This window comes from Pseudomassariella vexata (genome assembly GCF_002105095.1).
Source record: "Pseudomassariella vexata strain CBS 129021 chromosome Unknown BCR38scaffold_3, whole genome shotgun sequence".
Taxonomy (NCBI): Eukaryota; Fungi; Ascomycota; class Sordariomycetes; order Amphisphaeriales; family Pseudomassariaceae; genus Pseudomassariella; species Pseudomassariella vexata.
The window spans coordinates 3,033,448-3,059,287 of NW_024467958.1; the positions used below are offsets into that span (position 1 = coordinate 3,033,448).

At 48.8% G+C, this 25,840-nt stretch overlaps 7 protein-coding genes and 1 non-coding gene across 8 annotated transcripts; 5 read left to right on the plus strand and 3 right to left on the minus strand.

Moving 5' to 3' along the window:
- Window positions 1-1,058: 1,058 nt before the first annotated feature.
- BCR38DRAFT_425015 (uncharacterized protein) lies at window positions 1,059-2,146 on the minus strand. Its single transcript, XM_040859696.1, has one exon. It carries the CDS (start codon window positions 1,862-1,864, stop codon window positions 1,367-1,369), a length of 498 nt encoding a protein of 165 aa, XP_040719286.1. The 5' UTR covers window positions 1,865-2,146; the 3' UTR covers window positions 1,059-1,366.
- A 2,550-nt stretch (window positions 2,147-4,696) lies between these two features.
- On the minus strand, window positions 4,697-5,611 carry BCR38DRAFT_455786 (endonuclease/Exonuclease/phosphatase; the record flags this gene model as incomplete). Its single annotated transcript, XM_040861835.1, has 1 exon — window positions 4,697-5,611. One exon carries the CDS (start codon window positions 5,609-5,611, stop codon window positions 4,697-4,699), a length of 915 nt encoding a protein of 304 aa, XP_040719287.1.
- Window positions 5,612-8,489: 2,878 nt separating this feature from the next.
- On the plus strand, window positions 8,490-9,535 carry BCR38DRAFT_336210 (glucose 1-dehydrogenase; the record flags this gene model as incomplete). The annotated part of the gene is made up of 3 exons (XM_040855434.1): window positions 8,490-8,545; window positions 8,612-9,165; window positions 9,231-9,535. The coding sequence occupies 3 exons, from the start codon at window positions 8,490-8,492 to the stop codon at window positions 9,533-9,535; spliced, it is 915 nt and encodes a 304-aa protein (XP_040719288.1).
- Window positions 9,536-9,713: 178 nt separating this feature from the next.
- BCR38DRAFT_455788 (putative gibberellin 20 oxidase) lies at window positions 9,714-11,546 on the minus strand (the record flags this gene model as incomplete). Its single annotated transcript, XM_040861836.1, has 2 exons — window positions 9,714-10,619; window positions 11,544-11,546. 2 exons carry the CDS (start codon window positions 11,544-11,546, stop codon window positions 9,714-9,716), a joined length of 909 nt encoding a protein of 302 aa, XP_040719289.1.
- Window positions 11,410-13,342, plus strand: BCR38DRAFT_363860 (uncharacterized protein). Its single transcript, XM_040857208.1, has 5 exons — window positions 11,410-11,556; window positions 11,619-11,696; window positions 11,751-12,328; window positions 12,490-12,914; window positions 12,967-13,342. The coding sequence occupies exons 1-5, from the start codon at window positions 11,468-11,470 to the stop codon at window positions 13,225-13,227; spliced, it is 1,431 nt and encodes a 476-aa protein (XP_040719290.1). The 5' UTR covers window positions 11,410-11,467; the 3' UTR covers window positions 13,228-13,342.
- Window positions 13,343-13,428: 86 nt separating this feature from the next.
- BCR38DRAFT_142466 (peptidase M24, structural domain-containing protein) lies at window positions 13,429-15,178 on the plus strand. The gene is made up of 4 exons (XM_040853641.1): window positions 13,429-13,607; window positions 13,668-14,818; window positions 14,876-14,962; window positions 15,015-15,178. Exons 1-4 carry the CDS (start codon window positions 13,565-13,567, stop codon window positions 15,069-15,071), a joined length of 1,338 nt encoding a protein of 445 aa, XP_040719291.1. The 5' UTR covers window positions 13,429-13,564; the 3' UTR covers window positions 15,072-15,178.
- A 7,029-nt stretch (window positions 15,179-22,207) lies between these two features.
- Window positions 22,208-25,024, plus strand: BCR38DRAFT_508452 (heterokaryon incompatibility protein-domain-containing protein). Its single transcript, XM_040864973.1, has 4 exons — window positions 22,208-22,244; window positions 23,108-23,398; window positions 23,455-24,244; window positions 24,296-25,024. Exons 1-4 carry the CDS (start codon window positions 22,232-22,234, stop codon window positions 25,005-25,007), a joined length of 1,806 nt encoding a protein of 601 aa, XP_040719292.1. The 5' UTR covers window positions 22,208-22,231; the 3' UTR covers window positions 25,008-25,024.
- BCR38DRAFT_t90 lies at window positions 22,420-22,522 on the plus strand. Its single transcript has one exon. It is a non-coding gene; the product is annotated as a tRNA-Thr (tRNA).
- Window positions 25,025-25,840: the final 816 nt, after the last annotated feature.

Here is a 25,840-nt window from a genome sequence, read left to right on the forward strand (position 1 = left end):
ATCGTTCATTGGATAATGGCTCAACCCATGCAATATTATTCCCACACAGGCAAAGAATGTCGAATACCGCGTGGCTCTATCATCTGTCACTGGATAGTTTCACACGTACGACGGAGGCCCGCATCTGGGACAGATGGAACAGCTCAGAAGTACAGGCACAAATGGCAGCTGCTGAGGTCCAACAAAAGCGACAATATAAACTGCCACCCGAGGAGAAGCTCGGGGAAGACCGAGAAAGCAGATTGCGACGATATCATAAAGCAACTGCACATTGCTTCTGGTACAGCCTGCCCCTAGCATATCCACGGGCAAAGCTTCAAGACCCAACGGAGGGCTCTGGATTGCATTGCTTACCAGTGACGGAGATCTCCGCCGTAGAGGGATCAGAGGTGACTACCGTATCAGCAACGACAGTAATTAGATTACAGTCAATACGACTCAGTACCACATCCCAGGTATGAAGTGGATGGTTGACCTGGGGCAGTTGCTAGACACTGGAAAGTACAGAATGAACTTGTATGCGCATACGTGGAACAACGGCCGGGAATAGCATTGGAGCCTCATTTTCGGAAAGTGTTTTGAACGTAAGGGCTGTTTTGAACTGGAAAAGATCATGTTATTCGTGGATGAGTACGAGAAGTAGGAGGATCAGGTCAGTGAGCCAGAAGAGATTGCCCTGGTGACTCTACGAAAAATGTGGCCATGGTCCAGGGCTGGTAGGACGTCGCTCAAGGACTTTATAGCTAGTAATAGGGAAAGCTGCAGTATTTCGGATAGCATAGGGAACAGGTACCGGGAGAAGCTGTGCGATTTCTTTGGTGGTGTTAACCCAGAGCTGGAAGCCGAAGACGATGAACATATGATATGCACACGTAGTCAGGGGACGCATGCAAACTTCCAAATGTATCTACACAAGGAGGGTCATTTGAAGTATAATCCATGGCGTTGATTGGTCAAATCTCGACTTGTCTGTTGCACATACTTGAGCATTTCTTTGAACCTGGGCCGAATGAACTCGGATGACACGCACACCAGGCTCAACATGTAATAGTTTAGAGTGGTTATGATGGAGTGAGATTGTTTCAAGTGTTCTGATACCACCGTATTCAAACTCAAACATGTGCATGTGCATATCCGGAACTCCTACAGCTCCAGCCGTATGTATATCCAGGCCTAGCGGCCGAGCCGCCTAAAGTTTCCCTTTCACCTAACGCCATCACAACTTCAAAGTAAACCACTCGTAGGATGCAACACTACTCACATCCTCTTCTCACCACTCATAATTCATTCATAGTGCTCATTCCCATGCTTCCGAGTACACTCGATAACCCCTTCCAACAACAAAAACCCCTCCCCCCGATGTTCCCTATTTTCCCCCAATCTGCACATTCTGCCCGTTCAGCAGTTGCGTCCGAATGGTCCCCAAATTGGGCGCCGAAACCGCCGGACACCCGTCCCCCGTCCTCCCCGTCTTATCAAAATTAAAGTTCTGCAGTGTATTAATCATGGCATTCACACGCGCCAAATTCGTGACGGCGGACTGGTCGGTGAAATTGGTCGAGAATTCGATGGCCGAGGCGCCCGCCACGCCACGCGAGACGAAGGTGCTTAGGGTCTGGGCGAACGCTTCTTTGCTGGGGGGGCATTCACAGGGGATGTTCTTGTTATCGACGCCGACGCAGCTGCCCGACTGGTCGGCGCTTTGGATGCCGGCGGTGACACCAAAGTCAGGGATGATAGAGGCCGTTATGGCACCGTTTGAGCCGTTATTTGAGCCGCCGCTTGTGCCGTTGTTGGAATTTGAGGGAGCGGGGAGTGCGAGTGCAGTGGCTGCTAGGCAGGTGAGGAATATGGCGAACTTCATCTTGGTGATGGTATGTTCGTGTTGATATGTTAAATTACACGAGTCAAGTGAAGTCAAAATTGAATAGAAAAGGGATCAACCCTAAGTAACTGCACTGCAGTGAAATGGTCGCACAGCGTGAAGGTGGAATGAGGAGAGACGGACGTTCCTAAATAACGAACATGAATCAGAATGCACCACTCCATCTGAGGGATACCGTCTTTTATCATGACCTCGCTTACGCTTACCTCCACACTCAGTCCATGCATTGCCTTAGTAACGACCCTTCCCTTACTAAATCCCCTTTCCCGTTTCGCAAACAAAGTAAAGCTGATTGGAAGCGCCCAGCGGCTTAAGCGTTTGAGATGTTTATGGAACCCGGCCGAACGAGGCAGCGGGCACCCACGCAGATCGGGTCTTGGGGGATCCTCTCGCGGAGGAGCATTTGGGAACAGACACGATAGCGATGTCTTGGGACGACACACATGGCAAACGCTCTGACACGCTTTGTTCCCCACTGCAAGATTTGGGGCCAAGCATCTTCGCTGCGCAAGGCATGGATGCAGACTGGCGAGACCGTCTTAATTCGTCATGATGACTCGCATCTTGTAACGGGCGCTTGTTTGGTTTCGCGCCTGCAGCGGCCAATCAGGGGTCGTGGGGACGTTGAAACAGTCCCGATTGAGACGTGAGGAATCCCCCCACCCAAGCGTTTAGTGGGAGAGAACGGAAACAAATCAAGTCAGTGCGGAACGCTGAAACTATTCATAGCATTTTCATGTGGAGTCAAATGTGAACACCCGCTGCCCCGTTCATAACTAGTTAACTCTGTCTTATGCGGCTTAATAAGCGACTGATTATAGAGAGTTTGGAGAGTTCGGAATAGAAAAGGCTCATCCTGTAAGACTCGTGAACTTATCTTAAGTATTCATTAGCGGTTGTTAGGTCTCGGATAGCTGAAACTGTATCAGGCAGTAGCGGTTTTACCAACTTCGAGGTCTGCTCAGGATCTATGTACGTTAATCCTACAGACCTGCGGCTTTCGGCCCTTGAGAGCGCAACCAGCATCCTGAATCCTAGCACAATAGACGCGTGAATCTGGTTCGGTTAGTTGTGTTTTTCAGACAAAACAGAGTCAATGTCAGAATGGGGTTCAAATTTATTTAGGCATCAATCATTATTGTGAAGGACTTTATTCGTGCTTATGCCTTTTTCAGTTGTCTCTTTATTGTCACCAGCCCCGTTACGTTGGGCTCATAATTTTGTTTTCTCAGTTGTGTGCACGATTTGACTTCATAAAGGTAACGAAGGTACTTCATGACATGGCATTTTCCGATAGAAGCTCGTTGAATGTGGCGTACTCTTGTGCCATGGTGCTGTGTAGAAATTTCAAAGGGTGTATATATTGCGTGCTTCTTGTGGTTTAGAACTTGATCTTGATCTATTGTCTGGCGAATGCTGGTCCTAGCGTGGTAATATCACAGAAAAGGGTCTTATAAGCCAACAGCAGGCAGGAACCAATGATTGCTGATTGGAAGTCCGGAACCTTAGAGAAGGATTTGCAGCGACGTACAAAGTTCTTGGAACACATTGCGCAACTGGCCATGGCTGATGGTCCCGAATTGGCTTTGTGTCATGGAAACAGTCGTAGTCATGGAAGATTACGAAGGCAAGCTGACCGTGTCTTTGTCATTCTCTATAGTAGCCCATCCAATGGTTACGGATATTCTTGTTCACCGCTGGCGACTAACCTCAATGTCTCCGGAGATACTGATTCACGTGATCTCCAGAAGTTTGTTTATCATGCTTTCCGCCAACCAGATGTATGGGCCCGCGAAAGACAGGAGATAGATGCTGCCCCGAAGGAAGGCCACCGCCGAGGTCAAGTTATTACGTATGAGGATGCAGCCCAGCTACACTACCTTGAGGCTTGCGTCAAGGAATCTCTTCGAATATTCACGCCTATTCCTACCAAAACTTCCGTAGTCTATTTTAGGGGTATGGGATGTGCTGACAACTCTGTTCAATGGGTCTCCGCGGATTGCACCGAAAGGCGGTATCACTATTGGAGAAACAACATTTCCAGAGGGCACGACGTGACTGCCATAGTGATTCAACATTAATCCAAAGAGCTCTGGGGTCCTGATGCTCGGGGTTTCACACCCAATCACTGCTTTCATCCGATATCGCGAGCTGAGAGAAGCATTTCATGCCAGTAAGCTCATACCATCACCCTCCTCCAGCAACTCCATTTACTGACAATTCGTAGTTGTGGGGAACGGGATGGGCATCCTATTCAGGACAGCACCTCGTCAGGATCGACATCTTTAAGATTCTTGCTACACTAGCATCAATTAACTCTGTCCTCGAGCTTTCGAGACCAGCCAATGGTATTTGGTAGAATTAAATTTATCCACAGAATAGGCGCGACTATGACATGTCGATGCAATGAAGCAGTGGAATAGGCTGCATATTTCATGTTGGTTCCGTATGATTGGCCAGTCTATGACACGAAACGTGTTGGACCAAATTGACCGTCAAAAGACGAGGGGCCCACTCGCTATAGAATGAGGTATTTTTGGTAGTTATAAGGTCTGACAAAACGCACTGCCGCTTGATAGCGACTACCGCCCACTCTTATCTGTTGTGTTGTTGTTTCCTAAGAAGAAACGTTCTTCCGTATAAAATAATTCGAGCTTGTTGATGACATCAGGGGTTATACAATCCAATATCATCTGGTAATCAACCCGTGCGGCTGGGCGGGATATATGCTCCGTTGCAGTTTGATTAGGTAGGGTTTTGGCGGTCATAGCCATGAGATTAGATCCACACTGTCAATAGCTAATCCGATAGTTAAAGAAGAGTTATATCTCCCACCACAGGCCTGTGGTCACTGATAAACATCTCATCCACATTATTGTTCAAAATCTCCACCTGTTGCGTCGAGTATAGATTGCTGCCTTTCGGGCCGAGCCAGATGAAATCAATGCGACTAATCCCTGTAGCTGTAAACCCCGTATACGTCAACTGGTTCGCGCCGACATGCGTGGCAATATTCCACAGGTCCTCCACGTACGCAAGGCCGGTCAGGGTGCTATAAGCATCTCCGTTGGGGTCCGAGTTGAAGTCGCCCGTTAACGTGACACCTAGGGGACCCCAGCTAGACTGCACGGCCTGGATCCTCGCCACCACGACCTTGATTCCCTCGCTGCGAGCTTCTGAACTGACGTTGTCGAGATGGGTATTCGCATGGATGAACCGTTTTCCAGTGGCGATATGCTCAAAGACGCCAATCGTGACAATCCTCCGGCTACCAGCACCCCAACCGTATGAGACAGTGTCTGGCGTCGGAGAAAGCCACTTTGTTTCAGAGTACAGCAACTTCAGGACGTCGGTGCGGTACAGAATAGGGCTGTACTCTCCGCTGTCTTCCCCATCATCCCGAGCTACGCCGATGTGCGCCCATGAAGACCCTAATCCGCTCTTGATGTCGCTCAGTTGGTTGTCCAAGACCTCCTGCATGGCAATGATCGTGGCAGCGCCGGTGGGAGCGTTCGCTGCTGTTTCGCTCAGGAGGTCGATAACATGGGGTTGGCGACATTGGTCATCCCAAATGAAGCAGAAGAGCGTCCACCATGGCTTCTCGTTTGTTTCGAGCGAAGTTGCCGCGTAGCGGATGTTGAAGGTGATTATGCGGATTGGAAGACTTGCAGAGAGGACGGCATTTGTGGCGAGCGCCAACAGCGCTGTCCAGTGGCTCAGCTGCATTTTGAGGGTATAATTGATTTGATGTTCACGAACGAGGACCCTGATGAAGCATGCGGACCCAAAGTCGTCTTGGCATTTAGCTGACATGAACCGCTTTATAGTGCGCAGGAGAGGGCGACAGTCAATATCCAGCAGTATTTTCAGGTGACTATTGGTGGGATCTGAGCTCTTCCGTGGTGTCGCAATTTGCCGGACCAGAGGAAGTTGGGCGAGTCAGTATCCTTGTGAGTCTATAAACCAACACGTGGGTAGCGTCAACCTCCTGAAAGCGGGTGTAGATCCGTGCCAAGACACGGCTTGCAACACCTGAACTGGTCCCTAGTCCGGTATATATCGGCATCCAGGTAATAATGCACGCAATGCGATAACAATGTCCCATTTCGAAATGATTTCCAAGGTGGAGTATCTACGGAAGGAGAGTGACTCGCTTATATTAATTCGGATTCAGTCTTAATTCTAGTATGAGATTGGGTCCAAGCGAAGAGATCCGAACTACTCAGCAAGGCTGTCATATCCCAGTGTTATAAGCTTAGCTTTATCATAATGTCGTAGAAGCGGATATCCGTCTTATCTGCTTGTCTCCCGGTGAAACTGTTCGCATCCTGTAAGACCGTAGTCGCAAGGTAGGGCTCGATATTTTATCTTCGTCTTCGTATAATACCGCCTTGAATACTGCGGGACTTGCTTGATATTTTGTTGGACGAATGTTTTCAGGGTAGCTAAATCATGCTTTCCGTGGCTTATCCCATTGTTCATCCAATAGGAAGACACCTTATGGTTGATCCAAATCTTCCTAACCTTTGCATTGCCTTCTATGGCTATGTTTTATGGCAGAAGCTTCGAATATTCAACTTGGGCTGTTCTGTCCTTCGGCTACTGCGCGTAACTTATATGGTAGACTTCAGGTCAAAGTCTTGGGTGAAGTGCTTTGTAGATCATAATCTCGATATCTCTTGAGGATGGAGTTGATAGTTCATGATAAGACGAATTTTCCACAGGGCGTATTATCCCCGACGGCAACTGTACGGATCCTTGCTTTATCTGGGAGCTGTTTACTGCTGGTGATACTATCGAGTTTTCTTGATGCTGTGATTTCTCTAGACATATTCTCTTACATGTAACGTGAATGTACACCGAGCTGGCCGCCCTTACATAACCTCGCATAGAAATTTTACGATAGTAAAACCACAACGCCGTAAATCAATTGAAACTACTCTGAATCTTCCTCTCCAGAAGATGGCAATGCGATGTTACAAGTTCGCGCATTATGCCCAGTCCCGTTGCAAATACCACAGCGCCTCGGGCGCGTTTCAACACGCTTTGCGCGACCACCATTTCGGCGCTCTTCTTGCTGTATCTGCGTCGCCAACTCCCTAGAGTCCCGTAGGTCCTGTCCTTCTTGGAAAATAAGTGATTCTCCTTCCCGTAATTGCATTTTTTTAGTCCTCCGGCGCCGGCTTAGCATCTTATTTGCCTCTCGAAGCTCAGCGCACTCGGCCCGTACGAGGGCGAGCCGCCGTTTTTACGCGTTTGGAGGGTGCTTCGGGGGACTTGGTACGTTTTTGCCGCTTGTCGGAGACTAAGTTTTTGGTCATTTTTGAGAGCTTGAAGGGCTAGCATTAAGTCTGCTTCGTTGTATGACTTTGCCATAATTGGTTGTTGAGAAAATCAAACATTAAGTTGGCCGGTCGCGTTGGCGCATGAAAGTGGCCAGCTCGGTGTCATGGCCAGCTCGGTGTACATTCACGTTATGTATATATCCGGGCGGCAAACCTTATAACATCACTACAAGGCCTTTTTCATATGTAATTAATGGCAGTGATAGGTTGTATAATATCTCTTTTGCTAAGTGTCTAAGCATGGCTACTTTAACTCCCTGAGTTTTGTAATAGCAACGATTGAATATTCCAAGTCTACAAGTCATCATCCCGGTGGAAACCAAAAGCTTCGAACGGGAAACACGCTGTGGGGGTTGAGGAGTCACGCAAACAGACATTGTATGAAATACCAAAGTATGGTTTTCGCTTGGTAGATCTAGTGGCAAAGGTTTCTACATTCTGCCAGTGTTAGTGACATCGTGAAGTTTGCTATTTCTTTTGATTATCTAAGTGGGACGTGAGTTATGCTTTGACCCAAATTAACATAGTACTCGCAGTATATATTTACTTTGAGTAGCAACCCATTGCTTCTACCCACCTCCAGCTGAACGTATCGTGATATATATGCATCGCATCACACCGGAAGTTGTCTAAATGCTTTTGCTTATTCTAACCAATAGCCCACAACTTCACAACAATTTGGATAAACTTTCGGTTCTTACGTTACCAAACAGATCATTTTGTTGCCAAAAGAATATCATCACTGGAACAAACTCAACATTAATCGTGCCAAGACTCTTGGAGAGCATTAAGTATAACTTCGCATGGTTGGCCGACGACGGAACCTACCCCACAACGGCGAAAGAAGATAGTCGACCCCCCTCCCCACGTATGATACCTTTCCAAGATGTGCCACATCGCCCTCCTGATCAGCTGAGTTCGTGTTGATCTTTCGACGCAGCCTGATGGAACACAGTCCGGATCCTGTTATCTGACGACAGAAGCTTGAGCTGACAAATATAGCTTTGGCACAACGCGGGGTCCGCCAATAATCATGCATCAGATCCGATGATGCCATCCAAATTGAAAACCACTTTTTCTGGCTGCTTGCAGCTTTCAGGACAGTTCCATAAGATATATATACCAACCTGCTGGTATGCGTTACGGGTAATGGTCGCAGTTGATCGATAAGTTTGAATCTCCAGGAGTACTTTTTAACACTAAGTAATACTCATTACCCGTTGCCCGGGTACCCAATAGTCCCTAACGGCAACTTCAACATGCCTAAACGCGTTCTCGTCGGCTACGGTGTCGACGTCGATGCCGTAAGCGGCTGGTAAGCTTCCAACTCTTATCACCATCCTAACCCTCGTCGTCTGCATTGCCCCTAACTGTCTCCCAGGATCAACACTGAAGATGGTACCCCCGCAAACCCAACCGACATCTCCCGCGGCATCTTCGGCGCCACAGTAGGGATCGATCGCCTTTTGACTCTCTTTGCCAAATCCCACATCAAAGCAACCTTCTTCGTGCCCGCGCACACCCTAGAGTCGTTTCCCTCCCAACTCGCCAAAGTCCGCGACAGCGGACATGAACTTGGTCTGCACGGATACACACACGAATATGTGTCTTCCCTCTCCATCACACAACAAGCCGCCGTACTGGACAAGTCGATCCAGGTGCTAAGTGAGTTCTGCGGGGGAAAAAAGCCCCGGGGCTGGACGGCGCCGGCATGGATGCCATCTAGGGAGGCTGTGAGGTTGTTAGAGGAGACGGGGATTGAGTATGATCATTCGTTTATGCACCATGATTGTCAGATGTTTAGGCTGCCGGACCCGGCGGGGACGGAGGTCAAGGTGACGGATTTGAAAGGGGAGGCGAGGGAGTGGATGAGGCCTATGGGCGAGTTGAAGAGGTCCGAGGTGGTGGAAGTGCCAGCGAACTGGCATTTGGATGGTATGGATTCAGTGGCACTGTCAGACAAACAAGAACTTGTTTCTTCTAACTGACGAGACGTGCAGATTGGCCGCCTTTTCAATTTCGGCTCCAGGGCTCTAGCCACGGCTACGTTGATACGCAAGTCATTGAACGTCTGTGGAAAGAGCAATTTGATTTCTTTTATCGCGAGTACGACACTTTCGTCTTCCCAATTTCGATTCACCCACAGGTCAGTGGAAAGCCACAGGTCATCCTGATGCACGAGCGCATCATCCAGTACATCAATAGTTATGAGGGAGTGGAATGGGTTACGATGGAGCAGATGGTGGATGAATTCAAGGCGGGTAGGATGCCTGGTGTTGAGGTGACAGGGGGTGTCGATTTGTAACCCGGCATATTTCTATAGAAGTTATGACGTTAGGGTACTCACTTTCAGCATTGTATTCTCCATGCTTATGATGAGGAATGTTCGGTGCTTAAGAAACAGTAATGGAAACATCGCTGTGTTCTGCCATCAATCTCGGAGCTTCAATCACCGTCCCACCAGCGGCATAGCTCTGCTGGTATCACTTGATCTGATGATCCTCAACTCTAATCGGACCATGCTTCGGCTTCTCGCCGTATGGCACACAGCCCGGCAAGGCCTCGACAACCTTATCCCGCATACCTTCATTGAAGAACGCGCACGAGTACCTGTCCTTGCTCGACAGCGGCGATATGACACGGTGCATAGTGCTGCGATATCGATCATTCGTCCACCGCTGCATCAGGTCGCCAATATTGCACACATAGGAACCTTCGAGAGGGGGTACCGAATGCCAAGTGCCCGTTGGCTTGTGTAGTACCTCAAGCCCGCCCACATTGTCCTGTAGAAGCAGCGTCAAGGCCCCGAAGTCCGTATGCGCGCCGATACCGCGGGTGCGGTCTGTGGAATCAGGCGGTGTAGGAGGATAGTGATGCGAGCGGCAGAGACAGATGCCGTCCGGATCCGCAGCGAATTCGTCGAAGTAACCCTCGTCAAGGTTGAGACTGAGCGCGATGAGTCGGAACATGTCCTTACTGAGAGCATGCACGGCATCGAAGTACTCCATGTAAGTCGATTTGAACGAGTTCATGCCGGGTAAATTTGGGCCTGGCCATTGATTCGGGCCTGCCAAAAAGCGGCCCAGAGGACGTTCGGGTCGGATGGAGAAACCTTCCTTTTGATCTACCGAGGCATCGTTGTCGAGTTCATCAAGCTTCTGTCCACCGACGCGTTCGTAGCCGCGATAGCAGGGCGAGAGTTCTTGGGAGATCTTCTGCTTCTCTTCTAGTGGAAGAGCAAAGAAACTCGCGATGGCTTCAAGAAAGCGTGCTTGGAGATCCTTTGACACGCTATGCCCAACAATCTGAAGAAAGCCTTGGTTCTCATACGCATCGCAGACTTCTAGAGCACATGCCTTCTTAGCATTCGTGTCTCCAGCTGAAAGCCGCTGATGTCGACGATGGGTATCTTAACCAGTGGTGGATCCATTGTCATGATGGGAGTTGTGCATTAGATATCAGCATGAAGTAATACGATCCAACGTCGTGTTGGCTAAGGTCTCTGTCCGTCCGATATCAAACTACTTATTACCAATAAGAGCACTCGACGAGGAGGGGCGCGCATATCCGTCACAGATCGGCAACTTGATATCATAGGGAGTGATGCGCAATATGCTAGCTTCGTATGAGCCTTAGCGCTGCATCTGATGTCCCTTGGTATTGGTAAGTCGGAAAATGTCCACCCCCTCTATACCACCACGCTCAATGGCTTTGCCATTGGATGCATGAAGCAGACCGCTCTTGTAGGATGAGGCTGGCATTCTGAAAGTATACGAGAGCAGTCGTCCAATGGGGGATCCAACTTGACGCGGAGTAGTAATGGATTTAACAGTAAGAGCTGAGAAACATCCCGCAGCAAAGCATAATTGATAGCTGCAATGATTAACCCTTTCGGCATAGAAGACTTCGACCGCATCTCGAGTGGTCAGGTGTGTTACATTGCAGAGTAGCACTAGGAGCAGTGAATACTTGCCAATGCCGGCCCACATACTGAGTGTTGCAACCGATAAGTAATGATAGGCATGTAGGCCACCTGGGCTTACAATGTCATCACTGCTGCGCCCATAGAGTGGATAGCAGGGACGTGCAAGCGAGACTTGCATACACTATACCGGCCGGGAGTTGAACATGTCGACTTATTCATAAATACTACCTCCGCCCTATGAGATTGCAAAACCGCCCATTTTCAAGGTAGAGGCAAACCTCACTTGAGTAAAGCGATCCTCATGTTGTCATCATGTCGGAACTTTCGGAGCAGAAAAAGAAGAAACACATCAAGATCTGGGGCATCCCAATGCTCAGGTTGCATTCACCATTTTGGCAAAAGTAGGTTGAAAGACCCAAGAAGGGCAAAGCAACGTCGAAATTAACTAATCGCGTACCTACAGTGTGATAATTGGTATTCTCATCGGCTTGACAGCTGGCTTGTACGTGGCACTGAACTTGCTTGGTGCAGGCGGTGGAAAGTGAGTTGCGGCCCGAATTTCCATCCGCCGTCCACGTCGCACTGACAGTGGAAGACCCAATTCAGCGCAAACAGTCCAGGTTGTGAACGCGCTGCTGTGCGCGGTCTGGTTCTTCAGCGCTTGCTTTGGTGGGACTATGCTCAACCTCGTTGGTCCTGCGATCACGGCATGCCTCGGCGTCATTGGATACATCATCTATGTCGGTTCGCTGTGGTACTTCGACGCGACAGGCAAACAAGGGTTTCCAATCTTTGCCGGAGTGTGTATCGGCATCTCGGCAGGCCTGATCTTCGTCACAATGGGCTACATCGCCATGTCGTACTCAGAGGAGCAAGATCGCGGGGCCTTCATCACCATGTCCACTAATCTGCAAGCCGTGGGCTCCGTAGTTGGCGGTATCATTCCTTTGATAATCAATAGGAATGCAACGACAACGGCGGGTGTTCCAGCTGCTGTGTACATTGTGTTCATTGTGATGATGTGCATCGGCGCTGTCATGGCATTTCTGTTAATGCCACCTTCTAAGATCATCCGAGCTGATGGGACCAAGGTCGGCAGGGTAGTGGCGCGCTCTTTCATCGAGGAGCTCAAGGCCAATTTGGAGATATTCCGTGACTGGAAGCTCCTCATCAGTGAGTGGCCACAACTAGAACTACCTGTCCCAGCGGAGTCAGCTGTCGTATGAGTCGACCTTGCCTGGCCCTACCCCCAAAATTTCGACTGAAAAGCCTACCCGCGCCTCTCCTTCGCCGATGATGCATATGAAGGCAGTTGCTAACGCCAAATGCTACAGTGATCCCTGCCTTCCTGCCGGCGGAGTGTTTCCTTGTTTATGGCGGCTCCGTCAATGCCCATCACAACAACCTGCGCGCCCGTTCACTCTTTTCCTTCATGTCGGTCGTGCTTCAGATTCCGTGTGGCTACGGGCTGCAGAGGATCCTGGACCACAAGGCGTGGAAGCGTCGCACGAGGGCATTGCTCGGGTTGGCCATTGTGGGCACTCCCCTGATGGCCGCGTGGGTTTGGGAGATGGTTCGAGTACGCGACTACGATCGCTTAAATCCGCCCAACACGCCTTTGGATTGGAGCGATCCGGACTTTGGACCGATTTTCGTGCTTTTCATGTTGAATTGGATCTCAGGCTCGCTGTGGCAGTACATCATCCTGTACTATCTCGGATGCCTTACGAATTCACCGCGAAAGAGCGCAAACTATGCAGTAAGTTGCTTCCCATTGGCCGGGAAATAGGATCAAGCTTACTCCAACGCAGGGTGTCTTCCGTGGCATCCTTGGTGCGGGTGAGGCCATCTGCTTCGGACTTGACTCAATCCAAGTCCCCTACATCAAGGAAGCTGCCGTCATCTTCGCGTTTTATGCCACTGGCGTTCTCGTTTTCTTGTACTTGGGTCTATATCACATCCGAGAGACGGAATACTTTGCTGGCGAAGAGGATGTTGTCATTCCGAAACATGTGCTAGAGGAACGCGACATGAAGGTGGAAACAGGGAGTGACGAGGGAAAGGCTGCTTAAAGTATCTCAATCAAATTTTGAATATGAAGGGTCCTCAGCGCCCTGTTCATGTCAATAGAAAATACAGAGAGCCGGCCTAAAACTTAGAGATTGACATACTTGTAGCGAATTCAGGAACAAGCCGAAGTTGTTTGGCAGTTTGACGAAGACATAGTGGCCCAGTAATGGCTTTCCTTCGCTAAGTGATTACCCCGCGCCCGCGCCCTCCGCTCGACATCTCATAATTGCATATAAAATTATTGGTGGGGTGACACCATCACAAATTCCAATTGTTGCCGTGGACTGCGATTCTTTATTGCGAGGCTACGACAACAGCCTCGCCAGTATCAGAGATAAAATGGCCATCGAAGCGCCAGCAGACGAGCTCCAGAAGCTCAGCGGTGAGTTTGTGACCTTTTCAATTCATCCTACCAGCCGTGAAGCTAAGTCAGGGCTGCAAGTCAAGGACAGTGGCGCTTCCAACGGAAAGTCCGCCACAAATGGAACAACCGACGCCAATGTAGCCGAGCAATCGGGCGAAGACTCAGACGACGACGCCGATGTCCAAGCCCCTGAGGCTGCAGGCGCTGCAAAAAAGAAGAAGAACAAGAAGAGAAAGCCAAAGAAGAAGAAGAAGGCGCCCACCGAGCAGACTGATCCGCCCAGCGTCTTGATATCCCAGCTCTTTCCCAACAACACTTACCCCAAGGGCGAGGAAGTTGAGTACAAGGACGAGAACCGCTACCGTACCACCAGCGAAGAGAAGCGTCACCTGGACAATATCAACAATGAGTTCCTCGCCGACTACCGCCACGCCGCCGAGACGCACCGTCAAGTCCGCCAGTGGGCCCAGAAGAACATAAAGCCCGGCCAGAGCCTGACCGAGATCGCGAACGGAATCGAGGACAGCGTGCGTCGTCTGGTCGGCCATGATGGCCTTGCAGAGGGAGATGCACTCAAAGCTGGCATGGGATTCCCCACTGGTCTCAACCTTGACAACATTGCGGCCCACTACAGCCCGAACTTGGGCAACAAGACTATTCTGCAACAAAGCAACGTCATGAAGGTCGACATCGGTGTCCATGTAAACGGCAACATCGTCGACAGTGCCTTCACCTTAGCATTCGATCCCATGTACGATAACCTGCTAGCTGCCGTCAAGGATGCCACCAACACTGGCGTCAAGGAAGCTGGCATCGATGTCCGTCTTGGTGAGCTGGGAGGTCTGATCCAGGAGACCATGGAGAGCTACGAGTGCGAGATAAATGGTACCACCTACCCGATCAAATCCATTAGGAATCTGACGGGCCATACCATTTTGCCTTACAGCATCCACGGCACCAAGAGTGTGCCCATTGTGAAGTCGCCAGATACGACGAAGATGGAGGAGGGCGATGTATTCGCCATCGAAACCTTCGGCAGTACCGGAAACGGATACGTGCATGAGCAGGGCGAGGTTTCGCATTACGCCATCAACAAGGAGGCCCCGAAGGTGGACTTGCGTTTGTCCTCCGCCAAGTCGCTGTTGAGTGTCATTAAGAAGAACTTCGGCACCATTCCGTTCTGTCGACGGTACATTGACAGACTCGGCCAGGAGAAGTACTTGTTGGGCGTAAGTTCTCCCTAGTCACAATCGACTTAAACATCCCGAAGACTTATGATCGGATAGTTGAACAACCTCGTCCAAAACAATATTGTCGAAGATTACCCACCTCTGGTGGACAAGAAGGGCTCCTACACAGCCCAATTTGAGCATGTGAGTACATCGAATGACTTAACCAGAGCATTACACTGACTTTGCGATGTAGACTATCTTGCTCCGACCTACCGTAAAGGAGGTCATCAGCCGCGGTGACGACTACTAGACTGTCGGGGATGAAACCCATCGGCGGCTTGTGGATAGAAAGGCTACCAATCATGCTGATACCTGAACTTGTTGTGTTTCGGGACACCCAACACCACACTCTATAGCACAGAACGGGTATTGACTTACGATTACGAACCAGAAATTCATTTACATGAGCACCAATAATGCCCTAATGATATAGTAACATTTCTCTAGGACATGAACTATTCAGATGGCCTCACTGATTCCTGGGTGGCAAGATTTCATCGTTGGCCGAATTGCCCCACCATATAGGCATTGCCTGGTCGTCGTTACAGCTCGATGCATCTCTCTAAGATATCATAGGATCACTTTCTTCTCACAATCTTCCGCCTTTATCGTAAATCCCGCCTTCTTGGTTGGCCCACCCTCGTCCTGGCGTTCTGAGTCTTCATCGTCTCCATCATCGTCGTCGTAGTCATCGTAGACATAATCATCGCCCGCATATCATCTTTCTCGAGCTGATTCTGCCACGCCTCGAGCTTGGTCTTGTCATGGGCCAATAGCATGGCCCATTCAGCAAATTGAACCGAATATTGGCGTAATACACGTTTGCGTCGGGCAACGAGTTCACCCTCAGAATCATCTATCTCACATCGCTTTCGCCCCACTAATCAGAGACGCCGGGGCATCGGATCATGTAGACTCCACTCAGGAAGCCGTGGCTCCGACCTTTGTTTCCGAACCTCTCCACGCATACCTAGTGCTTGCCATCTGGTTGACGTATCCCGGTCTCTTCTTCCGCGAAGGCTTACAAATGTTCCCAAGACCTCAGATCCTAGACATCGCTGTATGACCACAGCAAGCACATGACCCTGTTACTCCGGCCGCTGTCAAAGTCGTGGCTCTTTATATGGAACCCAAGAATGCTCCCTGCTCCTCCACGGACGGTGGCAGGCACAGCCATGGCTTTGGGAACTATGAATGGATCCGATCTCAACTATGCAAGAATTCAAAATGTTGGGAAGTTGAGAGTAGTATAACAAGGTGTGGTCTGTGGGACCAATGAACGGCCTTAGTTGCCGTTACAGCTGTTATTCGTTGAGTTATCAACGGAGAAAAACATTGTCCCATTACCATAACATTCAGTTGATCTAATAGCACGTTATGAAGACTACTAAAAGCCGGGCGTCAGACTCCATTTGAAACTTGTAGGATCATATACAGTAGTAAAACCTGTAGCTTTTATACTCCCGAATCGGCAGTTCAGGTTGGTGTCTTCGCGATTTCTAATAGATCTGGATATTCGGCACTCGTGAACGTTCAAGTGGCCAGTTTCTATAGTTAACTTGAATGAAGACATAAAAACCTAGAATGTGATCGAGTATGCACTCTGGCGCATTATCATGTCTAAAATAGTCACTTTTACATGATAATCCATACTTACAACTCATAGACAACAGTGTAGTCTCAAAGCTTACATTCAGCATACTAGCGTCTGCTTAGTGTTTACGTCATCTAAAAGTCATAGAGTAACAGCCAATATCTCATCGAAATATATATTTATATTATTAAATACGCCGTAGGCTCGAAGCCCCCGGTACCTCTACTAGTACTCCCGTATGTCAAACCGTGCCCTAATGGCTGGACTAAATACATACGCTGCGTCGTCGGTTCGCCCTATGGGCTACTGCGTTGCGTTCACTACCATACTACGTTGGTTCTCAACCTACCAACTAAGTCCCCCCTGAGAAGATCGATGCTATCTGGGCCTTGAAGCTGTCCGACCCGTCCCTAGCAGCCACCTTACAATAGTCCCACTAACTACTGGTTCTCCTGTTGCCGTTGCGAGGTCTCTGCGAGAGTATAGTGGCCGTGGTGCGATAGCGGCCCGTAATCGTTCCCTCGGTCCTTCCAACAGCCCGCAAAAGAGGATTACGTGCTCTGCCGTCTCAGGGGCGTCGCCACAGCGGCATAGCGGCGAGTACACGCCAAAAGCCCCTGTCTTGAATAAGAAGGCTGCTAGTCCTATTTTTTCCGTCCTGATCTGGCACAGCGTAGACGCCTCCAGTCGGTTCAGGCCGAAATACTTGCCCCCTTTCGGTATCTGCATCGAAGGGCCCTCCGGTTCCTCAGCGATAGCGCGTCGCTGGCGATCGTGATGCTCTGCTCCGGTGAGACATCTCTTCCTCCAGTGGCCGAGGAGGGCAGTGGAACTGGTAAAGAGTATGTTTTTGGCTAAAATAACTGTAATGTAACTGAGGATCGACAGCGAAAATGATGCTTGTGTGCAAGTATTACCCTAATTTAGGACACGATGCAGTTTCCATCTTCAATACGACCGCTACGTTGTTGGAAATTTTGCTGACTTACTTCTTTGTAAACAGTAATTTGGGTGCGAGTGGATGAGACGAGACGAGACCACACGAGTTGAGCGTTTGACGACTGAGCCGGCCAGGCTCCAAAGCTCTTTGGGTAGACAGAGGTGTACACTCGAGAATGTGGTGAGAAAGTACATGGATCAAAATAATAACGAAGTAGCAAGTGGTTGTTCAAACAATAGAATTTGCCCTCCCTGTCGGCACAATTCCATTCTTGCTGTAAACAATTGCCCAGCAATGACAGCCGGTCCAATATCTCGTTTCATGCAGAGAGAAATATCTGCTTTGCATCCATATCAATAATTTAAACGCCCACAATAATCATCAATCTTCTCACAATATCACTCACATCTCATCTCACCTTATTTCACACAATGGCATCTTTCCTCCTCAGTCTTCCTCAATCTTAAATCACTCATGACCACATCCTCCCCGCCCCAATGAGTCTCCTTCTTCACAGACCCCAGAAACCGCCCCCTCATCACTTCATCCAGCATAACCGCCTCAAAATGCGGCACCTTCCTCATAAAACACACCCAGGCCACCGTCTCATTTAATGCCAAGGCACTGTTGCGGACTTGCAAGTGGCCCATGGAAGCGCAACACTCCTTATCCTTAATTATAGTCTTAACCAGGGTTAGCCATCGATCGAGCGCTCGCCGAGGGGATCGGCGAGCCTTGGCGCCAAGAACGAGCGTATCGCCGAGTGGGTCTGGCATACTCAAGATCTCGACGAGTGATAAGGGCTTTGCAAATTCTCGCGGCGAGAGGTCTTGACCTGGATCGCTCGCTAAGTCTCGGCGAGAGTAGGGTGCCCCTGGAAGTTACTAGGGGTCGGGCCCTGTTGATAGGGGTTGAAGCTAAGAAAGTGGAGCTAGAGTGGTATCGTGACCCTATTTTGGTGTTTAGGACCGTTAGAGTCCCCTAACTAATTGCCAATAAAGCCAATGCCTCGCAATCTCCAATTCCGACCGATTTACAGGATGACGTTGACCTGTTCTTCGATGACAATGTTAGCCTGATTAGATCCTCAAGTATGGCCTTACTACCAATGATTGGCGCGTGATCCGGGCTATTCAGCTCGTATTAAGGGACTTCGCAGTTATCTCAAAAAGCCTGCAATCGCGCGCTGTTGTCAACGATGACGAGGAGGGCAAGGCCGGCGGCATATGGGATTACTTCCCTTCATTCGAGATCTTGCTTGACCATCTCAAGCGCTCTGCCAATGAGGGCGTTGTCTATATAGAAAAGAGGTCTCACAATGGTCAGCTAAATGGTGAAGATATCCCAATCTTTGAATGTATGGCGCTTAAATTTTCCCTTAGCTAGTACTAATACGCGATTTCTTTACAGGACTTGACCTTAAAACGCGCCGCACACTCCAGGTTTTTTTGCGTCTTGGTTGGAAAAAGCTCGACGAGTTCTATACCAAGATGACGGGGCTCGCGTACTATGCTGCCGTAATCTTCCATCCTTGCCGAAAGATGAAGCATCTCGACGACGCCTGGTCGTCGATACCTTGTCGGCAGCAAGATACGTGGAGGGCTGACGTAATGGGCAAGCTAAGGATGGAGTGGGTTAATAACTATAGTACCAAGTAAGTTAGCGTGCTCTTGTGCGATAATGACTAATTAGAGATGTGCCATAGGGACGTAATTACCAGCGAGCGTCCAACTGAGCAGAGCGTGGCCTCGATGAGCTTTGCTCAAAGACGTCTATTCTTTAGGCAACGTAGTAACAACTCCACGATACCCGACCCCGGTACGCAAAGCATACAGAATACCCAGGCGACAAGAAGGACGAAGATATACAAGTCTAGGGCGAAGCGTCCGGCCCAAGTTACCCAACCGCTGCCGCCAATCGAAGATGAGCTCGATCTATACCTCGCCGAGCCAGTCTGCGACATCGCAGTATACAAGGATAACCCAATACGATGGTGGAGGGATGTTGGTCAGCGACGTTTTCCTCGGCTTAGCTATATGGCTATAGATTACCTTACTATACCTCCGTCAACATGCGAGACTGAGCGTCAATTCAACAGCGCAGGGCGTATGTTGAGTCCGTTGAGGAATCGCCTAAGCCGATGGATCGTATCACAGGCCCAGAGCATACGGTCTTGGAGTCTGAATGGCGTGTACACACCACAAATTCCCCTCCATTTGGTGGATACAATGATTGGCGGCTTGTTGTAAGAGCAGCTGGCCTCTCAGGGCTGGACGACGAGGTTATGTAGTAATACCAAAACACCAAAAACTATCACCATTCTCGCCGAGCGACCCACCTAGCGATACGTCAACGCTCGACGAGCGTCCTTAAGGCCGCTCGCTGGTCAGCGAGCGAGAGTGGGTCAAAATGCCAGCAATACGATCGATGGCTAACCCTGGTCTTAACCTTAGGCTTTACAGCCCCGAAAAAGAGAAGGACATACTTCCGGGAAAGCGAAAGTACGGAGGGTTTTTTTTTGTGGGGGGGAATAATCTCAATCGGGGCTCCGGTGAGGAAGTCTCGGCCGACGGCGAAGTTGGCGAAGTTGAATACAGAGACGGTTGAGGAAACGGCGGGCTCCCAGGAGGTTATATGGAGGGTGTTTGTCGCTTCTGAATAGGAGACGAGCTAGCAAGATGCGACGATCTCCAGAGACTCTCATGCTGCCCGAAAATGCCTAACCATGCTTGGTATCCGCAACGTACATTACCGTCATATCCGCCTTGGCCGACCACCAAGGATGCCGCGCTCGCCAGGGCTCAGGGTTATGCACTGCCATCCTCACACACTGGTGGAGAGCAGCAGATCAAGCCGAAAAGCCGTGATACAACCCCTCGACTAGCCCGTCAGCCCCTGCAAGCACCGGCTCCCTCTGCGTGTTCCCCAACGGCGTACGAAGGAGACTCGACAGAGCCTGGCTCTTATCCTTGGATATTTCCCGCTTCCACCCTTTATAGAAGAAGGAACTTTGTGCAGTACAACACATACGTAAGCTAGTGCGAGATCGACTGATTCGCCCCTCCTGCATCTGCCTGGCAATCTAGGTGTTGGATTGTGGGTAAATGGTCTTGTATTCAAAGTGTCATGATGTCTGGAGAGTCCTGAACGAATTGAACGGCGGCCATAAGGGCCTTATATAGACAGGAATGACTGATGCCTGTCCCACAGGCAGGACTTGTGTCGTTCGATGGGTGGTGGTCATATTGGCCCATAAAGTACGGTGCGTGGCCATATGTCCTTCGAAGACTGGTAGTCTTGGTGTAGTAGCCTTGACGGTCCAACACTAGGATGTCCACCCATTATAACATTACCTACATTTCCAAGCAGGGCCGATTGTGTATCCATGAGATAGCCAGTCGCAAACTTACAGTTTCTACGTGTAGGCGCTAAATTTTTATAAGGATATCTTCTTCTCCTCTCAAGAAAAGGGTATATTATGAGAAATATGTGGTTATATATCCCGATCCATCCGGTAACCCCACCCCAGCTTATGAAGCCACATCAATTCTTTTCTTTATTAATTTTCAGTCACCTTCGGCGCTGAAAGATGACATAACTCAAGTTCTTGGCCTTGCATCGCATTTGGTCGAGGCGTGACGTATTCGGCAATTATTTTGTTCTTTCACAATCCGATCCACCTGATGATACATAAGTGTGGGTTCTGATTTCAACTCTTGTATTCTTCCATTATTTACGGCTCGAGGTATAGTGACTTGCAAAATCGGCTTCCTGTTTCAAACGAAAACGGTTCAAAGCAGAAACCCTCTTGGCCATTTACAGAACTTACATCGTGCGCGTTGCTGTCACATATATCCCATCAAGTTTCAACCTGAAAGGCACGAGCGCCCCTTCCTAGTAGGGGCGCGGCCCGGCCAAACAGCAGTAACGTTGCAGTGATAGACGAATATATTATTCAATCTACTACACACATAGGCAGTTACGTTACTCCAATGGTCCGTCCCCTGCCTCGTGTAGCACATACAGCTGTTCCTGAACGGATCGTATGACGATGTCTACGTAGTCGTGGTCGATATCTTACGCTAACATTAGCCTGCTTTTCCATACCATGCAGTGGAATAATTAAATTATTGAGGAGGCTTCCACATTGCTGTAATAGTAGGAGCATTTACAGTCATTATATACTACTCGAGATAATCTTATATAACTCTTAATAGAACACTTGGGGATGAACATCAGCTCCACCAGACCATCCCTGTGTCAGGTAATGAAATGTAATTGCACTCTGCATAGGTGCCTCAGGTAGTTGAAGGCTCGTCCAATGATAATAGTTATGGTTGGATATGACGTGATATGTCTTGGCGTGATTTACCCCGCTTCTCTTCATCCTTAATAGAAAATATCTCGATAGTTTTACATTATTCCGTAGTTAACTTGTAAGATCAAAATATCTGGGCTCTCGACAGAACATATCTTTGAAAATTTACACAATTTTGCGGTTAACTTGTAGGATCAAAAAACCTGAGGACTCGATAACATGGCACTAAACCAGGTCGGAGCCTATATAGTATGTTCTCTAATTTAATAGGATATATAATATCTAAGCTGACAAGAGTATCCTAGAATGTATAATATACGTAACTACAATGAAATAGCTCTTTAACTAAATCTAGTAATCAGGAAGTTAGTTATCCGATGCTCGTTAAGTGGTTTATACTAATATACTCCTGTCTGATGGAAATAGCTCGTAAGTAACTGCCTGGACGTCGCGAGCTGTGGGATATGGACTGACGCCCGCCTGTCTGATGGGAATAGCCCGTAAGTAACTGCCTGGACGTCGCGAGGTGTGGGATATGGACTGACGCCCGCCTGTCTGATGGGAATAGCGCGTAAGTAACTGCCTGGACATCGCGAGCTGTGGGATATGGGATATGGACTGACGCCCGCCTGTCTGATGGGAATAGAACGTAAGTAACTGCCTGGACGTCGCGAGCTGTGGGATATGGACTGACTTATGCCTGTCTAATAGGAGGTGGACAATTTATGGGTTTATTATTTTGATGAGTCGGCTGGTGTAGTTGGTCACTTCGCTGGTAGATAAGTCCCGATTTGAGCCTCGCCCACTTGGGTCGGTGACGAGTCGCGGGTTCGAATCCCGCAGCTGACACACAAGGGGGTTTAGTCAACCCTTACGGCGCGCTGCCCACCTTGTTGACTTCGCCTACCTAGCGATAATAGGGAGATTGGTGCAGTTTAGGATTACGAGCATCCTAGCCAGTCGACCGTCAAGCACTACGTCGGCGGAATATAACTCGACAGCCGGTCCAGAATTCGAATCGTTAATCCGACCCCTTATCGGACCCCCTCTCGCCGCGATTCTTGCGAGCGTCTAGACCACGTTACGGTCTATCCACTTGAGCGTATGGTTGAGATGTATACGCTCGACGAGAACCCCAATTAGCAGATACTACGACTTGTCGCGACAAAAAATAGTCGAGCATCTTCTGCACATCAGCAGCATCCCACCCCTGAGGACGAATTTAAGTGCCACATTACCACACTTATCGGTAGTTCAGGCAAGGGTTGTAGCACAGACTTAGGGAGGGACAGGAGGTTTAGTAGTCGTTTGGCTACAAGTTTACCTGTATAACCGCCCGCCGCGGCTTAAGGGCCCGCTATATCATCTATAGCCCCTTAAGGGAGTACTTGTAGAGGTACCGAGGGTTAACACCTACGGCGTATTTAATATTATTTTTTTATTTTGATGATAAATTCTGTCGCAGGTCTTTGGAGCAAAGTCATTCTCCGACGATTAGGCCATGCGGTGATTGCAGTCCAATTCTAATCTCTAATGGACTGGTCAAACTTTCGAACCTAGGCAATAACACATATGCCTGTCCTTTCTGCGCTTTTATACTCGAACAAGTTAGAAATATTAGCGAATCCCACGCGTCGGACACGTTCGTTAAGAACACAGATTCGTTAATAGAATTACATATTACTGGAGCGTCAGGGACTATACCTGTCTTCCGATTATATCCTGGTAGAGCCTTCTCCCCTGCCTTTTATATATTCACTTGAACTTACTGGCTAATTTAGGTTCCGCGTCAGGCTCGGAAAGACCTCGAACCCCCCCCACCCGTATCCTAAATACCTCCTCCGTTCAACCACTGCACAATTGGCTTGTCCAATGCGATCAGAACCATCAATGTAGGAAGCCCGAGATTATGAATCAGCACGCCGAATACGTACCGACCCGCCTTCTCAACGTTACTGCATATAGTAACCCGGATGACCTACGTCTTGACAATTTTACCGCACGATCTGCCAACGAAATACCACAATACGTTGCTTTGTCTCATTGCTGGGGTCAATCGAATCCCAATTTGCATCTGCCCTATCTCACAAAGAAAGATAACCTTGAAACTCGTCAAAAGGGATTCAAATTAAGCGAACTTCCAAAGACCTTCCAAGACGCTATTACGGTCACACGCCAGCTTGGTGTACGATACCTTTGGATTGACTCATTATGTATTATCCAAGGTCCAGATGGCGACTGGACAGAACAGTCCCAACTAATGGAAAAGGTTTTCGCCTCAGCATACTGCACGATAGCTGCAACATCGGCCAAAAACTCTGACGCTGGGTTTTCAATTAAATCTGTGGATAACCAAAGCATATTTATTCAACAAGGATCAGGACAGCACATCTGCGTCTCGACAAATATAGCAGACTTTGAGACGGAAGTTAATAAGGCTAATCTGAACAAACGGGCCTGGGTTATGCAAGAGAGACTCCTTTCATCACGAACAATCCACTTTTGTGAAAATCAAGTATATGGGGAATGTGGGGAAGGGATCTATGCGGGACACAACCTCTTCTTAAAATGGTAAGAAGCATAATATACCGATAAAGTGTAACCACGTTAACTATTCTACAGCGACCGATTCACTACGAATTACTACAGGCTTGACCCGAAGTTTCCCGATCGACTTAATAGCTCGGGTTTCGCTGAGACCTTAAGATTCCTTCAGTCCTTGTTAGAGGATTACACGCAGCGTGGTATTTCCAAACCAACCGATAGAGCTATTGCTATTTCGGGGTTACTAAATCGTATCGGACGCGCGTTGCCATGCCCAATACATTATGGCATTATTGAGTGGTACTTTCACAGAACCCTTCTTTGGAAACGATCGTCGGGGCCGAAAACGAAGCGGATTGATTACAAGGCCTTCATGCCGTCATGGTCTTGGATGGCTTATGAAGGGGCTATTGAATTTGTGCCCGATAAATTTGGTGATCTGGATCTGGATCTGGATCTTACGCTCAACGAGGGAGCTGTGACCGCCACTATTTGGGAGTTCACAGACAATGGTATGAAGATAGAGAAAGATAGGGATGATGTGCGATACCAGCTTGTAGATTTGCAGGGGATGAAGAAAGGATGGATAAGTTTTGACGAGACTGACCTTCCCAAGGTACAGTACATGGTTGTCGTTGCGAAGCGTCGGTGGGTCCAAATGGATAACTGCCTGTATTTTGTTTTGTTTGTCAGGCCTTTGGAAAATCAGGATGGATATGAACGACTCGGGATGGGGATGCTTCAAGAAGACTGTGGTTTAAGGATGAAGGCGAAAGGCCGCGTACTCTGATAGTTTCAGTTTGTTTGCACTGCTGTCATCTTCACACAATACTGTCATTATCACTATGCTATAGGTGCCATCGCTGCCTGGACAGTACATACGTTTAAGGTCCAATCCGTAATAATTGCATATAACAGCAACTCGCATAGTGTAGGCACCGTAAATGGCTTAAAGGATCTGTGCTTTGAAACTCAATATTACTTGAAATGAAAAGCCGATTATGCAAATCATTGTAATCAAGAAGGAGAGCCTAGACTATCTTGTTTACTATCTCTCACACCCTAATATGGACGAGGAGGGAATGCCAGTTTAGGAAGTCTGACAGGATGAACTGGCGGTTGTTAAACTGGCAGATAAATTTCCAATTAGATGGCCATTTGAAAAGGAGATACCGATGCGACCTTACCTGGTTACTGGATATATTTCCGTAAAATATCCCAAAGTATGGTCTACCCCGGCAAAGTATATAGATTATTTTTGGTCACAATATCCAAGCTTGGCTGAAGATCTAATGCCTGCTTGCAGACCAATGAATCTACTTTTATCCCGGATACAAAATTTGTCCTCGCGAGAGACAGAGCCGAGAGGCTGACGGCGACGAGAGAGGGGTGGAACCAGTGGAAGGACATTATGGAATAGGTGCTGCTTACAGAGGGGGTTCATCATACGGTACCGCATATGGCATTCACGGCCTTGCGACGTGGACCACGGCCCAAGAAGCCTTGTTTGATTTCGGATGGATGTCACACCCGACATGATAAGAACTTCATATTTTGATGGCAGCACCGCAAGACTTCACCGAGGCGCGATGGAGATACATAATCCTCCGATTTTGGCAAACC

Excerpts from the sequence above, each read along its gene's own strand:
- BCR38DRAFT_363860 (XM_040857208.1), top strand. The coding sequence starts at position 11,468 with ATGTCGGAACTTTCGGAGCAGAAAAAGAAGAAACACATCAAGATCTGG. Across the intron at positions 11,557-11,618 it reads CATTCACCATTTTGGCAAAA|TGTGATAATTGGTATTCTCA; the intron begins GTAGGTTGAAAG and ends GCGTACCTACAG. Across the intron at positions 11,697-11,750 it reads CTTGGTGCAGGCGGTGGAAA|ACCCAATTCAGCGCAAACAG; the intron begins GTGAGTTGCGGC and ends TGACAGTGGAAG.
- BCR38DRAFT_425015 (XM_040859696.1), bottom strand. The coding sequence starts at position 1,864 with ATGAAGTTCGCCATATTCCTCACCTGCCTAGCAGCCACTGCACTCGCA.
- BCR38DRAFT_142466 (XM_040853641.1), top strand. The coding sequence starts at position 13,565 with ATGGCCATCGAAGCGCCAGCAGACGAGCTCCAGAAGCTCAGCG. Across the intron at positions 13,608-13,667 it reads CGAGCTCCAGAAGCTCAGCG|TCAAGGACAGTGGCGCTTCC; the intron begins GTGAGTTTGTGA and ends CAGGGCTGCAAG. Across the intron at positions 14,963-15,014 it reads ACACAGCCCAATTTGAGCAT|ACTATCTTGCTCCGACCTAC; the intron begins GTGAGTACATCG and ends TTTGCGATGTAG.
- BCR38DRAFT_508452 (XM_040864973.1), top strand. Across the intron at positions 23,399-23,454 it reads TGTCTTCCGATTATATCCTG|GTTCCGCGTCAGGCTCGGAA; the intron begins GTAGAGCCTTCT and ends TGGCTAATTTAG. Across the intron at positions 24,245-24,295 it reads CACAACCTCTTCTTAAAATG|CGACCGATTCACTACGAATT; the intron begins GTAAGAAGCATA and ends ACTATTCTACAG.